The sequence below is a fragment of the Rissa tridactyla genome, chromosome 1 (assembly GCF_028500815.1).
Source record: "Rissa tridactyla isolate bRisTri1 chromosome 1, bRisTri1.patW.cur.20221130, whole genome shotgun sequence".
In the NCBI taxonomy this organism is placed as follows: domain Eukaryota; kingdom Metazoa; phylum Chordata; class Aves; order Charadriiformes; family Laridae; genus Rissa; species Rissa tridactyla.
This window is the reverse complement of record NC_071466.1, coordinates 6644991-6662026: the sequence shown is the minus strand read 5'-3', so window position 1 is coordinate 6662026 and position 17036 is coordinate 6644991. Positions and strand designations below refer to the sequence as shown.

At 44.8% G+C, this 17036-nt stretch overlaps 1 protein-coding gene across 1 annotated transcript in view; it reads left to right on the top strand.

Moving 5' to 3' along the window:
* The first annotated feature begins 10918 nt into the window (after positions 1 to 10918).
* The window catches only part of ACER3 (alkaline ceramidase 3), a 63995-nt gene continuing 57877 nt past the window's right edge, over positions 10919 to 17036 (top strand). The window contains exon 1 of the mRNA XM_054219143.1: positions 10919 to 11098. Coding sequence (XP_054075118.1) covers positions 10996 to 11098 — 103 coding nt within the window. The 5' untranslated portion in view covers positions 10919 to 10995. The remainder of the gene's footprint in view (positions 11099 to 17036) is intronic.

Sequence of the window (17036 nt, the reverse complement as noted above, 5' to 3'; positions counted from 1 at the left end):
ACCAAAAGAAAGAGCATTGAGCCTCGAGCAGGGAAGAAATTAGAAGTGTTTGTCTCTGCCACTCCGATAACAGGAGGAATAATAATAGAGTGGGAGAAATAACTGTGGAGGGGGGGGTTACAAAAAAAAAAAAAAAGAATGAGGAGAAACTGGGCAACAGAAAAGCATGTCAGAGTTATAAAAAGAGACAGAGAAGGGAATTTTATTCATGAGCTTTCCAAATGCATTTGCCATTATCGCAGGCATGAGAATATTATTCTGCTGCTGTCAGGGGGCATGTGACTGGGGCTCCAGCCGTCAGAAAATCACTGCCAGCTGTCAGAGAGCCAAGCCATTAAGGGCGATGGGCCAACACCAATCACACTGTCAAGAAATACACTTGCTTGTCAAGAGATTAGCAGTCTGGCCTCCAAAGCCTTCAGAGAGCGTTGGCTTCAAAAATGGAGATGGTCATGTGAATAGGGCAAAGTCTCTGGCAATGGGAGCAGTGGGTAGAAACGCTCCTTTTAAAAGGGAAATACAAGAAGGGAGGTTTTAAGCTCTTTCTGGTTGGATCTGGCACATCAGGAGCACTGAACAGCATATAGCATCTTTGCTCTGACAGCATTTTTAAAAAAATTAATTCATCCAGAAACACTGCTTAGCCCTTGATCAAATGGGTTGATGTGCAGCACCGAGCTCTGAGCGCATGGCAGCTGTCTTTGGGAAGGCTGCAATGAGAGAGCAGCTGATCCAAGCTGGAGCCTTGCTGAATTTTATTCCCCTTTCCTTCAAGCATCAGGAGGCCCCTAACTTGTCTCAGTTGTACCTGACGGTGGACAGGGCACGAGGTTTGGATAGCAGAGGTGACGCAGACACTTCAGTCCTAGAGCAGTACAGACTCCCAGCCTTGTCCAGCGATGGTCCTAGAGAAAGGCCAGCCCCAGGACCAGCAGTGGTTATTCCAAGGGCCCTTTTATTTTACAGGTGACAAACCTAGACTTGGTTTTTGAAGTATAGCCTACAAGGGAGAGTCACCATATCCTTTTCCTGAGACAGTCACACTCCAGGCAGCTACAAAGCCACTAATATGGATCACAGAAACCATGCAGTGTTCACAGATGGTGCTCTATGACTTGTGCTAAGCATACTGCATCGAGTTTAAACCACATATTAGCGTTGCCTAACTTTTAGGTCACACGTTCCATGGCATTTGAACTCAGAAAACCATTAAGTGATTCAGACTGCCCACAGCTGCCACGCTCAGCACTCAGTACAGAGAGGTTGCCCGAGATAGTAATTCAGTATTATATCACAGGCTGGGCAGAGAATGGATGGAGAGCAGCCCTGAGGAGAAGGATTTGGGGGTGTTGGTGGGTGAGAAGCTCAACATGAGCTGGCAACGTTCATTGGCAGCCCAGAAACCCCCCTGCAGCCTGGGCTGCATCCCCAGCAGTGTGGGCAGCAGGGCGAGGGGGGGGATTCTGCCCCTCTGCTCCGCTCGGGGGAGACCCCCCTGCAGTGCTGCCTCCAGCTCTGGGGCCTCAGCACAGGAGAGACACGGAGCTGTTGGAGCGGGGCCAGAGGAGGCCCCGGAGATGCTGGGAGGGCTGGAGCCCCTCTGCTGGGAGGACAGGCTGAGAGAGCTGGGGGGGTTCAGCCTGGAGAAGAGAAGGCTCCGTGGAGACCTTCCAGCCCCTTCTGGTCCCTCAAGGGGCTCCAGGAAAGCTTCCAGCAGAAGCTTCCAACCCAAACCATTCTATGATCACATTGACTTGCCACTGCAGCCATAATACCTTAACACAGACAGAATTCAGAATGTGATTCATGCACGTGATGTAGCTTCATATGTTGTAATTAGGTAATTCACATTGTAATTAAATAATTACATCACACTTCTGGATTAAACTTTTCAGAAAAGCATGTCATGGTGGACCCACTCTCGTCTACAGTTTTGGTATGACAGATGTATGAAGTCTGGTGTATCAAACACCTGGACTCTACCATGCCCAGGAGCCAACTCTCATTCGTAAGAATTCATGAAGCAGGAGGGCATCACCAAGGTGCCTGAAGCAATGGCTTTCTGCAATACAGGCTGAAGTGACCCACTTCTCGGGAGATGATGCCACCAAAAATGTAGGGTCAGTGGTACAAAAGCTCCAGAAAACTTCTTTCTTTCTCTGTCTGGCAATGAACTCTCCTACTGAGGCTGATCATCAAACATTTCCTGTGGGAATGACCATGGGACACAAGTCACCCCAGAGGAAAGTTGCAAGTGGAAATGTATTGCTGTATTTCCTTGTGTTTCCTTTCATTCCCTTTTTAGTTCATAGGTCTGAAATACCCAAGCTATGCTAATAAAGTCAATTTGAACTGTCTGAGCAGTCTCCTTTATTAATGGCTTGTGAAAGGAAAGAGTTTGGCTGAGGTGTATGTTGATTAGCTCACTGGTAATTAACTGATACCCAGAAAAGTAACAAAGGATTTTTGCCACGTAAATAATGACTTGATCTCTTTCTTCTCCTCCTTCCTGCATTAAATGAGAGAAATATAACAATGGGTTTTTTTTACATGAGCAGAATGTGTTTCATTTCCAGGCTAGGTAGAAAAATTTGCATGTGCTTGGGGTAAATATGCCATTTTCCCAGAGATCAAGGAAGAAATCAGTGGCTGCCTTCCCTCCTGTAGGTGCAGTGCAACTGAAGGCGCTTCAAGTGCTCAAGTTTTTAAAAAATTCTTTTAACATGTGACATTTTAATATATCTCTATCAGCTTACTGCTGAGACTTTCAGCTCGCTCCTAGCGGCTCCCTGCTTTTGTTGCGGAGATTTCCAGGAGTATCAATATGAGGAAATTGCTTTCCCTATCCGTGAGACCAAATGCCAAACAGTGCACAACTGGATGGGCGAGAGTTTTATAGAGCACAGGGTGGGATATATCGCCTTCCAGGCTCAGACACTAATTGATTCATCATACAAGATACAGTGAACAAACGGTTTGTGGGTGCTTTCTTCCCTAAACTGAAAGTTATAACAAAAGGGCGAGACACTGGCGATAGTTAGTTCCCCTAAATCCATTCCCAGTGGGGTTCTGGGGTAAAAGAGCTTCAGCCCGTATCCCTCACAGACTTCAGATTAGCCTGTCTTCCAGCCAGTTTCTTGTTTCTTGACAATATTTTTCCTTCCAAATTTGCCTTAAGTCACCCTTATATTGTTGGGAATTCCATTCCTGCAGTAGGTGGTCACTGATCACCTTTTGCCCAGTCTCCATCTGATCATACACCCAAAATGCTGTGAGTGGCAAAGACGGAGTTAGGACTGGGAATCAGTGGTGCCAGAAACCTCAGCAGCATGAATGTAGATGGGAGGAGGCCCCAGCTTGAGGAGCTTTAGCTGGACAGGTTACCAAACTGACGCTGAACACCCAAAAGCTTGCTGTTTATGGCCACCTGCCTGCACAAGGTAGCTGCTATTGCTGGAAGAGTCCTACCTAATTCACCCAATGGCTTCGGACACTGTCAAGTCATAGAAAATGTGGAGACTTCAAAAAATTTCCTGTAGGGTTGAAAATATGAGATTGTTGTACAACCCTCTTTCCTCTGTGCCACAGCAATATCATGATACTATGTACAGATTCTTATTTTAACTGCAAGCTGCCAATACCTTCCCTTCTCTTCCCCAAAATGAGCTGGTTGGAGAAGAGAACCCAATAATGTGTTCTCCTCCAAACCCCGTCTCGGCTCCATTCATGGGGAGGGAGCTAGGATTGGAACAAAAAGAGAGGAGCACCACTCCTCTTCTCAGGAAAAAAGGGCTGCTGCAGTTTTTGGAGTCCCAAATGGATTCAGTGCTGCCTGTTCAAGCGTTGGAGAGAACCAATGTTTTGAGGCTCTCGTCCTCCAGTATACCTCTCCTCCCAGCTTTTATAGGGAGCTGATAATTTGTCCTAAGGACAGGCGACCCCAGTGAGTGGTATAATATCCAGAAGTAAGGATGCTTCCCAGAAATGCCTCAATTTTAGGTATGTATCTTCCACAGACCCTGTGAGTACAGAAAATATAACAGGAGCTTCATTGACCTCAAATCGGAGTGGAGCGCTTGGCAGAAGAGCGTAAGGAATCATAGAATCATAGAATCTTCATGGTTGGAAAGGACGTTTGAGATCATTGAGTCCAACCATATACACACACACAAAAAAAAAAAAAAACCACAAAAAACCCAAAAAACCCCACAAACAACCTACCTACAATCTCTGCCACTAGAGCATGCCCTGAAGTGCCACATCTAGATGTTTCTTAAACACCTCCCAGGGATGGTGACTCAACCCCCTCCCTGGGCAGGCTGTTCCAGTGCCTGACCACTCTTGCAGTAAAGGAATTCTTCCTAATATCTAATCTAAACCTCCCCTGCCACAACTTCAGACCATTTCCTCTGGTCCTGTCATTATTCACCTGGGAGAAGGGGCCAACACCCACCTCTCTCCAACCTCCTTTCAGGGAGTTGTAGAGGGCAATGAGGTCTCCCCTCAGCCTCCTCTTCTCCAAGCTAAACATGCCCAGCTCCCTCAGCCTCTCCTCATATGACCTGGTCTCCAGACCCCTCACCAGCCTGGTGGCTCTCCTCTGGACACACTCCAGCACCTCAATGTCCCTCTTGTACAGAGGGGCCCAGAACTGAACACAGCACTCGAGGTGAGGCCTCACCAGTGCCGAGTACAGAGGCACGATCACTTCCCTCCTCCTGCTGGCCATGCTATTGCTGATACAAGCCAGAAGGCTGTTGGCCTTCTTGGCCACCTGGGCACACTGCTGGCTCATGTTAAGCTGGCCGTCCACCAGCACCCCCAGGTCCTTTTCTGCTGGGAAAGGAGAAAGGGATTCATGACCTCACCCAACTTCATCCATTCAAAAAAGCCAAACTAAGCTCAATTCAGTTACCAAAATATAGACACTTAGTGCTGTTGGACACAAAGCAGCTGAGAGCCATTAGGGTTTGACACTGGATCTAGGGAAGACTCAGTGACCCCAGGACATCCTGCCTGGCCTCCAGCTGCTGCTCTGAAAGAATCTCAAATGAGACAAGATTCCAGCATTTAAGGAAGTTAATTGAGCCCTTAAGGCAGGATCCAAAAACAGATTAACACACTTAAATATTGTTACAAAGTTTAAGCAAGTCTCTTCACATTGAGCTCTGTGTATGCAAATGAGCAGGCAGAAAAAGACAGCTTGCTATATTTTTCCTAAGGAGAAAGCGGTTTACAACCGTAAACAATGAATTGTTATGGCATTTGCTTTTGCTTTTTTAAAGCATGAGAAGACTTCCAATGCACGGAGGCAGAGCGATTCCCAGATTCCTTTGAAAGTCAATGAGACTGAGGCACATGCCATTTGTGCTTTTGGAAACTCTCCCTCCCTTGGTAGATTTTCATTTGATATTTCAGCTTAAGCTGGTGTATATTTACCATAGACATTCTGCAGCTGATAAGGGCTCCGATTCCCATATAAGACTGAATTAAGCCCAGATGACTGGAAAAGTTCCTAAGCTGAGCTCTCCTTCGACACTTTTCCCAGTGTCAACTGCTTCTCCCTTGGGAATGGCTGAACAGCAGGTTTATCTCCTCCCACACCAATTTCAGCCCTGCAAAGTAGCGCAAACTGACATCAATTTTATTTCATGCTAATACAATGGTTTGAAAGCTGCAGGTGCTTGGAGACACCAACGCACGCTGTCTGCTTTCAGGGTAGTAACCACTGGGTGCAGATAAGCTTCAGCTTAATGCACTGCTACAGGAAAGCAAACATGGCAATTTTGGTAAAATGGGACCTGCTGTGGATGGGATCACCTGGCTCTGCTTTTGATTTGAAAGGTTTTGGGATACATCTGAGATAGACCCAATCGGATAGGCTTGTGCTAGGAAAAGGATGGAGATGAAAAAAGCCTCCCTAAAATCTGCTTTGAGGATTGGATACAGAATCCTAGAATAGTTTAGGTTGGAAGGGACCTTAAAGATCATCCAGTTCCAACCCCCTGCCCTGAACAGGGACACCTCCCACTACACCAGGGTGCTCCAAGCCCCGTCCAACCTGGCCTTGAACCCCTCCAGGGATGGGGCAGCCACAGCTTCTCTGGGCAGCCTGGGCCAGGGGCTCACCACCCTCACAGCAAAGAATTTCTGCCTGAGATCTCATCTAAATCTCCCCTCTTCCAGTCCAAAACCATTACCCTTCATCCTGTGGCTCCCCTCCCTCATCCAGAGTCCTTCCCCAGCTTTCCTGGAGCCCCTTGAGGGACTGGAAGGGGCTGGAAGGTCTCCCCGGAGCCTTCTCTTCTCCAGGCTGAACCCCCCCAACTCTCTCAGCCTGTCCTCCCGGCAGAGGGGCTCCAGCCCTCCCAGCATCTCCGGGGCCTCCTCTGGCCCCGCTCCAGCAGCTCCGTGTCTCTCCTGTGCTGAGGCCCCAGAGCTGGAGGCAGCACTGCAGGGGGGTCTCCCCTGAGCGGAGCAGAGGGGCAGAATCCCCCCCCTCGCCCTGTTGCCCACGCTGCTGGGGATGCAGCCCAGGCTGCGGGGGGGTTTCTGGGCTGCCAGCGCACATTGATGACTCATGTTGAGCTTCTCACTCACCAACACCCCCAAGTCCTTCTCCTCAGGGCTGCTCTCAAGCCATTCTCTCTGCCCAGCCTGGGTTTGTGCTTGGGACTGAAACATCTTCTGCATGTGGGATTGTCCTCTCCTCAGCAGGTCACACCTCCTTCCCTAAATACCTGCGCTCAGCAGCCCCTGTTTTCATCAACCCTTTATAACACTATTCAGGTGGTTGTATTCATATCTGAGCCCTTCAGTGTTGGATGCTCACAGCACCCACAGAGCTGAAATCTGTGATGCTGTCATTCACTACCCCAGCCATTTACCAAAATGCACACAACAGCCTTGAAAATATGAATAAGAACAGTCACATTACACTGGCGAGTTTATGAATATTTATACGTCTCTAGGACTTGTGTCCCTTTGATGATGCTTTACAAACGCATGACTCCATTTAACTTCAGTGCAGACGTTTCTGCTTTACCTAGCTACGAATAGGAAATCAGTTCGGCTAAAGTTTCTTGCATCAGATCCTCCTTCACGTTAGGAAACGACTTCTCTTTTTCACTCATTCAGGTGCCAGTAAAATTCTGTGATATTACTTCAGGCATAATTACCATCATCCCAAAAACAGCGCTCACAAAGAGCCCTTAAACTTGAAGGCGCTTCACAAAGAGTCTGATTCAGCCTCTTATAATGCCGCTTTTAGTGTCTTACTCATGCTATCTGCATATAAATCAATGGGATAAATTACACGTTACACAGGATCAGGCTTGCAGGATCTCAAGGTGTTAATGACCTTTTCCTGTAACCAGTACAGACTAGACAATTCAGAAAGCTGCCAATAATGACATTTGGAGCTGCAGTACTCGGGAGCCGACATTATCGTGGGCTGTGAGGCTTGAGCTGAGAACCCTGACTCAGTATTCCATGCCTAAGATGCTGGATATGCTAGGACACAATAAAATCAGATCTTAGAAGAGGCGCGGGTTCATAATTAACGTAAAATTTGAACAGCTTTATTTATGTGGCTGATACCTTTATTTTAACATCATTAAAACCAAGTAGTGAAAACATCTTCAAGATTTTGTGTCAACTTTATCTCACCATTCATGAGCATATACCGATGAGAGGGAATGCGTGCAATCTTCTCCAACGTATGTAGCCGTAATGAGTTCTAATCAATCTGTTTGTTAGGTCTCATTTTATGCAGAAATCAAACAACCGGCAGCACAAGCCATCATAAAGTGCTTGCATAGAGCAGGGATAGAGAAAAATGTCCTTCTTCAGGTGTCGTTCCCCAGATTTCACAGCTCATAGAGAAACAGCTCAAAACATGTGCAATTTTTGACCAGCAGCCCCTTCCCATTCCCCAAGCAAAAAAACTATTGGATCCACATACTAAATTTACAGGACAAATCCCTCTAGTGGTGTAAACTGAGATGACTCAATTAACCTAACTGATTAGTTACGGCATGAGGTTCCAGGGCAACATAAAACTCTACGGAAAGAGGATTCTTTGCCACAGGCAACTGAGGCCACAGGAAATTACTCCATTGGCATGTCAAGTACATTTTTAGTAATACTGAAAATAAGCATTTCAGGAGCTCTATGTTTGTTTCTCTGCTTGTTATTTCAGAAACAAGGCACTCCACAGGTCGTTCAGATCAGACAAAGAAAATCCAACACCTGGACAGGTTTGACCGTCCAGTCAGATAGACCACAATTAGATGCAAATAACATCAGGCTGTCACATTATACCCAGTGCAGTAATGTACACTACAAAGCCTAGCTCAAGGTTACAGCGGAAAACTATTGCTTTTAATATGTATTAATTGTAACAGCCAAAATGGGCAAAGTTGTTTTTCTGGAAGATGAATTTACCTTTACAAAACAGTTTCAGGGGGAAAAAAAATGTGTATTTTAATGGTTGGTGGCTGCCTCTTCAATACTACGACCCTTCTGAGTGCAATGACTGAAAGGTTTGCCAGAGTTCAACATCAGAGAACCAAATCACAGAGTAAGTCAGAAGTAAAGCCATATTGCAATGGAGAATACTACAAAAACATGTCAAATAAATAAAAAATCCCCAATTATTCAAATTAAGGGCTAGCTATACACAAGAAGGACATGGACCGGTTGGAACAGGTCCAGAGGAGGCCCCGGAGATGCTGTGAGGGCTGGAGCCCCTCTGCTGTGAGGACAGGCTGAGAGAGTTGGGGGCGTTCAGCCTGGAGAAGAAAAGGCTCCGGGGAGACCTTATAGCAGCCTTCCAGTACCTAAAGGGGGCCTACAGGAAAGCTGGGGAGGGACTCTGGATCAGGGAGGGGAGCCATAGGATGAGGGGGAAGGATTTTAAACTGAAAGAGGGGAGATTTAGATTAGATATCGGGAAGAAATTCTTTGCTGTGAGGGTGGTGAGGCCCTGGCCCAGGTTGCCCAGAGAAGCTGTGACTGCCCCATCCCTGGAGGGGTTCAAGGCCAGGTTGGACGGGGCTTGGAGCAACCTGGTCTGGTGGGAGGTGTCCCTGCCCAGGGCAGGGGCTTGGAACTGGATGGTCTTTAAGGTCCCTTCCAACCCAAACCATTCTGTGATTCTATGATTTTTGCTTGTCTTTCTATCTAGAAAAAACAGAATGGATAACAACCCACATTGTTGTTGTTTTCTACCCCATACAGTCTTTCATTAATTTATCTTGCCCAGTTTTAAAGCCAGTTTCATGTCTGACTTCTGTTTCTATTGTGGTTACAATCTTTTCGTGTCAAGCACGCATGTGGTGAGAGAAGAAACAAGCACCAATATTTTTAATTATTTATTTAAAGACAACTGTAATTGAATATTATATAAACTGTTTGGGTTTTCATATTGTTCCTATTTCGTGTTCCTGGTGTGCAAATGGGATATTTAATAGTTATTTTTTCAGTTTCTGAACTACTGCAATTTCAAACTTTGACTTATTTTTCTGTTAAGAACTTTTAATCTTAAAATGGTTCAGCACGATAACAAAAGGTAGGTCAGAGCCCTACAAACTTCCTTACTATATAAGCTGAACCTTCAAAAGGCCAAAAAGCTAAAGTGCATTAAGCAGGCTAGAATCCTCATTTTTTACAACCAGTTTTATGCTTTGAATCAGTTCGGTACTCTTCCAGACCTCAGTCTTGAAAGTCTAAATCTGGGGTGGATAATCTAGCTCTGAAAAAAATAGACAGGTCTGCATAAAAAAAACCCACAGTGATTTTCATGATGTTTTGACAATCTAAGTATTTTATCATTGCCATCACTAAAATCAATTTTGCTTTGAAGGCTTTGTATCACTATGAAAAACATTAAAAACATCTCTACCTGCTGCTGAAAGCAATTATATACAAGCTGAACTGCAGAAGGCAGGTTATTCTTCACAACAGATGTATACATTATGAAACACCAGCATTTACACTAGGAAAGGTCTGTGTTTAGATTAGATTTTTTTTTTAGCTTACAGAGGAGAAATAAGGTGTGGAAAAAAAAGTTGGTGTGTTCATATGCAGCTATAATAAATTCTGCTGATCAGCTCGGTATAAGCACTGTGTACGGCCCTCAAAGGCTGCCCGAAGCTCCTCATCCAGTCTTTGGACCTTTTTCTGAAACATAAAAACCACACGGTATTATTAGGCCACTACTTGCATGTTTTATCCTTTTCCATTGTTTCAAGTCTTTCCCTTTTTAGACTCTACTTGCCTTTGATACCAACTCCGCTTGAAAAGCACTTTGAATATTCTGGGTGTAAGTATAGTATGCGTAGTAAGCACTGAGGAAACTAAATAAGGCATCACATGAGAGAAAACCCCCGTGTAGTAGGCAGTGCTATAAAAAAACTCCTTCCTCCTCCCAGCCCACGAGTACGAGAAACATTTGCCTCTTCGTTTAAAAACACGAAGCCAGGGCGCTGCCTCGCTCACATTACAAACCCTCCCTGCAATCTACAAGGAAAACCAGCGAGGGGAAACCACCAAACCGACCCAAGGGAGCACGTTTTGCCCCAAATGCCGGTGAGGAGACAGCGGCCGCAGCGAGGCCTCGATGCTGCCCACCCTGCCGCCCCTCCACAGGGGCGTCGGGACGGCCCTCCGAGCCAAACGTGCCCCCAGCCGCTCCCCCCCCCCCCCCCCGGATTTTCCTGAAATCTTCCTTTTTCACCTCAACATTTTTCTCATTTCCAGTTTCCCCCCCTCAGCCGAGCGCGTCCGGCCTTCCCGCGCCCGCAGGCCGCAGCCCGTCGCCATGGCAACCCGCGGGCCTCCCCCCCCCCCCCACAACTGGCTCCCGCCGCCGCGGCTCCTCCCCGGTGCGGGCGGGCCCAGCGCCGGCCCCCGCCCATTGCCGCTGGGCCCGGCGCCCTTCTCCCTTCCTCCCCTTTCCCCTCGCTCCCCTTTGGCCTTGGAGCGGGCGCCGCGATGGCTCCGGCCGCCGACCGGGAGGGCTACTGGGGCCCGCCGACCTCCACCTTGGAGTGGTGCGAGGAGAACTATGCCGTTTCCTACTACATCGCCGAGTTCTGTGAGTGGCCGCCCCGGGGGCCGCGTCCCGCCGCCGCCTCTGTCCCTGTCCCCTCCCCAGCCCCTCCGTACCCCCACCCCACTGACTAGGACCCACGGGCAGGGGAATCCCCCCTCCTCCGTGGCCCTTCTTTCCTGAGGGGGAGGACAAATGGCGGAGTAACAGAGCCCCTGCCCCTCAGCCAGCCCCGGCGGGTGGAAATGGGTGTTTTCCTGTCCCCTTCCCCCCCAAATCCGTGTCTAAAGGACGGAGTGGTGTAGCTCCGTCTCTGCCCGTGACCCAGAGTGTTGTTTCGGGTCCCCTCATCCCAAATCTGTCCCTTTGGCTTTTGTCCCAAAGCGGTGGAGGGGCAGGAGGAGGGTGTCGGAGGGCTTGGGTGGCTGAGGTGGGGTGGCCGGGTGAGGTGGGATCACAGGTGGCTTGGCGCTGGAGCAGGGCTGGATGGCCGAAGAGGGGAGTTTTCACTCAAATGGTGGCTGGGGTGCCAAGCTGTAAAGCCATGAGGGTCCTTGAGAGGAGATGGGAGCATCCGCCCAGCTACAGATGGTCAGACCAAACCAAACTGTTCAGGGAGAGCAAGGAGGGAGAAGGCATCTTTGTACAGAAGAGAGAGTCTTCATCCGGGAGAGATGCCTTTGCCCAATTGGTCTTTGGTGGGTCTTGACCATCATCAGGTTGCTCTGGTGCAGGTGGTGGGAGTTACGAGTAGCTTGAAGGGTCTCTCTGGCACAGGTGGTTGGTGGTCTTTTGGGTAGCTGGGATCCATGGCAAGAGAGCAGGCTATTGTTTTGACCTCAAAACTCTGTCATTCAGAAGCAGTCAGGAATTTAGATATATTCAAGCGAATTTTAGGGAAAGAATAAAGTGCTCAGCCTCCAGCATCACTCAGCAGGTGCTTGAGAAGAGTATGTTGTGGCAGCTGGTAAAGGATCAAGCCCTCTGTCACTGATATTTTGCTGAAAAATGAAATATTTTTGTATCCAGGGTGAAGACTTTAAAGGGTGTAGTAGTTGTAGTTATGTGCTGACACTTGACATACACCCTGTCCTACAAAAAGCTTTTACATGTATTAAATAGGTGTCTGCCTTTGAAGTGTTTAGACCCTAGGAAAATAGTACTGAAGTGAACAGGCTCACCTACCCTGAAGTGCTTGGAGTGGGCAATCTGAGGAGGCCTTTCGCATAGCTGGGATGCTTCAGTAGCGCTTTGGAAGAGCTTGGCATGCAGGAGATGGAAGGTTTTGGGCATCCATGCCAGGCTGTGACTCCTGGTTCCAAACCCTGACATGGGTGAAGGACGAAAATGAATAGTCGTGAAAGAGGTTTCAGAGTGTGGGAATGGGAAGGATCTGAATAACAGTAGCATAGGCGGCATAGAAACTTGGAGGAAAAAGGAAGTTGGTGTGTAGATTTATGGCTGAGAAGAAGCAGGCCAGCTGAATAGGGAACAAAATTAAATAGTCTTAAACCGGGACAAACTTAGAAGTTTTTTAAATAGAATGAGAATTTTGCAGAGTATGTATTTTTGTGTTTTCCTTGTGGTAAAAAAGTAATTTGTGAGATAATCCTCAGGGGGAAGAGGAAGCTCTGTTCCTTCACCCATGTAAAAATAAATTTGACTAGCATGTAAATTTTTGAAATAATCCCCGCATTGTTGGCCTTGTGAACTGATACTTTTCATCCGCTTCTAGATTATTCATGAGAAGGAAGATGAGGATGAGATTAATAGTGGGAGGTGGAGAGGCAAGTGTTCTGAAGAAAAAGGGACTAATTTTAGAAGGTCTGGTCCCTCCATACGGTTTTATTGTTTGGGACCACAGTTTGTTGGTCTGTCAGTTGCACTGAACAAAATGCGTATAAGGGCTGTGCTGTAAATTAGAGCATTTAAATGGTCCAAGTTTTAAAAGCAAAACAGTAAATAAGCCCACTTTATTTTAGGGTTAAATTAACAGTAGATAATTTCATTGGAGATGTCAAGATGGTTTAGATTTTCTTTAGCAATAATTCTGTAACTGCATTTTCAGGGTAAGAGGAAATATTATTTTTTTTTTTAATGATATGAACACACAACATTTAAATCTTAGCCAGCAAAAGTTGGTTGACAGCGTATCTTTCATGAAACAACTGAGGGGTCTTTCCCAACTTTCTCTAAAATACTTGATGTGAAGCTAATTACTTTGGAAGATCAGAAAGACGTTACCCTGAAATCTAGTTGCTTTAGCAGAAGAACTGAGAGTATATTCGGGGTCTGTGGTGCCCAGCGGTCTTCTGTCAGTTGGTGTGCCTTTGTGGCCTTCTTATTCTATCAAAAATCTGTACTCAGAGAACAAACAAACCAGGAAGTACAAAAAATAGTTTTCTCATCTCTCTCAGAGTTCTCATTGTGGTCGTTTTTGATGTTAAAACTCACGTATAGCCTGTATTATTGTATGCGTTACCTTACAGAAGAGTGAAAATCAGCTTCTGATTTCTCACTGTCTTGGTACCACTCAGTTAAGCTGATGGTATTTAAAAATTTTGCATTAAATGTTCGTTATAAATAATTTATAAGAAACTGTTGGAGGCCTGAAGCCTGAAGGATGCTGGCAGGTCCAAATCAAATATTATGTTTTCCTTAGGTTGCAGGCTGAAGAGCCAAATTGAAAGCTTGTTGTGCAAATTACGTCTTTGTGCCATTTAGCAATTTGTTTTTAATATGCTAATTTTAGTACAAATTGCTACATTGTGTTCCAGAAGCCTACATGCAGTTCTTTGCCTTTCACTCCTTAAAGAACTAGCATAAATGATGGCAGCTAATCAATTGTACGTATTCAGAGATGGGAAGGTGAAGAAAGGTGTTTTTGTAGCATTTCATATGTGCATTCTCTTGATGTGTCCCAAATACAATGACCAGTATTCAAAGATTCATATTTTTTAATAATGAAAAACGCTTTTTCTTGTCTTTCTGAGGCATCACCTAGCCAGTTTTCCTCCCTCGTGGAGGCGGATGACTAACTGCTCTACATCCTTCTGTAGAATAATAAACCAATTGAAATGGAAAACCATCTGAAAAGGATTATTTTGCCAGTTCAACTATGTTAAGCCCTAAAATGACTCTTATATCCCTCACTGATCAAGTCTATTGTATGGTGTAGTAATTCCTTCTTCAGGGTTTCTCAGGAGTTTTGGACTGACTCCTGTGTGCCAGAGGGCAAGCAATAGAGATGCTTTTTTTTTTTTTTTTAACTAATCTTTTCCAGCTCCATGCTGAGTTACCCAACTTTTTGTACACCAACATAAGCAAAATAATAATAAAGGAAAAAAACAGCATCCTCCCACCCAAGCAAACAGAACAAGGTCAAATGTACTTGCTATTGTTCAACACTAAGTGCTTAAATGTTACCATTTACTCCTTATTTTAGCAGGATTGATGTTTCAGGCAAGTTTAGCCCATGTAATGTTGGTTTTGGGGGTCTGTTTTGATGTGAATGTCTATATGACAAGTGCTTTACCCCTCTTGCATTCACTGTTATCCCTGTAAGAAGGGTTTGTCTTGTAGAATATAAGGAGTGTATACAACTATTCTTCATAAATTTCCTTTATTGAAAATATGGAGAGTAGTAGCAATTTAAACAAATACTTTAAATTCAAAGGAGCCTTCTGTGGTACCCAAGGGTTTATAATTCTCAGGCAGCAGAATCATGGGGGCGATTTTGTTGTTGTTATCAACTCAGTGTTGTGTTTCAGTTTGGATCAAACTTGAGTGATATTTCCAGGTATGTGAAATACTGCCTTGAGCTATCATTGTCCGTGAGTAATGTGCATTATCTACAACACGACTGGTTTTGAGATATTATATCCTTATTTTGGCATTTACAGCAGCAAGCATCTGCAATATAGCTTTGGGCGTCTCAAGGAATTAGTGAAATCATTTATTTCTTGGCTTCTGGTTCTGTCTCAGTACATTCTGCTACCTTCATAGAGAATTTTTTTTTTTATTACCAGGGTTAAATCCATTGCTTTTTGTTTTCATTAGAGATCTGCTAAATAAGTACTTGTAACTGTGCTTTCCTTATGGGACCCTTATTTAGAAAAAAAAATAATCATAAGAATCTGCACGTTTCTAACCACTCTTGCTGCTTTTTCTTAAATCCTTCCAATTTTTGCTTCAGACAAGAGATAAAAGATTGAGATAACTATTACCTGTGTTGTTAGATGTGAGATCTCTCATTAATGCATAGACTGCCATGCAAACATTCTCTACATTGTCAACAGCGACACAAAAATACTGGGTTGTTTTTTTAAGCTTTGCTCAAAAAAGACAGCTGTCAAAGACGCATAGGTCTCTGTTTTCCATAGGGATCATTACTTTGGAACTTAACAACTTGCAAAATTTACTTAAAGTTAGAATAATATCATTAACACTGAATTTCAGCTGCCACATACGTACCGCCACATACGTACTGCCACCTGTTTCTCTTGGGCATCCTGCTGTATTTTGCCTCTTTTGCCAGAGGCTTTGGAAAGCAGCCAGAGACTATTGGGCTAGGTACTATCCATGTGAGTTAAAAAAAATAAAATAAAAGCCAACTCTGCTCAAGAGCTCTGTCGGTTCTTTCAATAAAGTGGCAGATGAAGGAAGAATCATCAGGATTAATTGGGTGTGATCAGCCCAACTGCCTGGCTGCGGCTGAATTATTTAAAGACATCATGACACATAGGAGTTCTAAAATGCGGTTTAAGAGAAGAGGATGTCACAGCCTCATAGACTTTAAGACTGAAAGGGATTTGAGTGTGTAACTTTAATGACCTAATTGCAGAAAGCCACTTCACGAGTTTCCTCTTTAAATTTATCAGGCTCCTTGAGGGAGCTCCCTCAACTTAGGGGGTAGTACTGACAAAAAGGTAAAGGGAACATTAAACTAATTGATGGTGGCGATAAAGTCAAGTAGAGTGTACAGAACGATGCTCAGCTGTGGGATGCTTTTTCAGATGAACAATTCTAGCTTGGTTTTTGTGCTGCGGACAAAAAGAAGTTGATAGAGGGGTTCCTTCCTTCAAAGAATAAGACAGCAGAAGTAAACTCAGAAGCCAGATGGATAGTCTCTGCTGCTGTGCTTTCTTATTTCTTTAATAAATTTAAGTGATTTTTTGAGTCGGTGGCAAATACTGTTGCATTAAGTTATTTCCCTTCACAGGCTGTAAATGTATATAGAATCATATACTTGACTTAAGCCTAAAGATAATATTGTGGCACTGTTTTGATGCATTTTGCCACAATTAATGATTTATATATTTTTTTTTAATTCTTCCCTTTCTTTTTTTCGTCTTTGACACTTTCTAGTCCATGATGCAATTCTACCTTTCATCTCACGACAGCTTAATTTTCTGTTTTCCCAGGAGCTTTCATTGAAAGAGAGGGTCAAAGGCTTTTGGGAAGTTCACATTTGTCCAATCAACAGTTCTCATTTATCCTCCATCGCATTATGGATATGCTTAAAAACTTGACAGACACTGTGGTAATGGGCCACGTGTGTGTTTACTAATTCTCGTGTAGTTATTAAATGACAATAAGATTCTTAAATATGGTTTAACAAAGCATTTGATTACTCTGTAATTAGTGTTTCGTATTCAGTGCTTGTGCAGCTGGCAATTGGACATCTGCCACTCCAAATGGTAACGGAGCAGTGGCATTTGTACAATTTCATTTTGCTTATGTGCGAACTAAGGCAGACAGGTTTATGAACTGCATGATATGAATTTGCAGAATATATATTTGTAGCTAGAAATAGGAAGACTAATGTAAAATAAAGTATGGTAAAGGAACACTGCTGACTTTTAAATGCCTTTAAATGAGTGTTTAGTCACAGATAAAAATGACTGTTGTCATAACTGAAAGACAAACATCACTTTGGTTTGTTGTGTCTTTTTGTGTGTGTACGTGAAACTGCTATTTATGG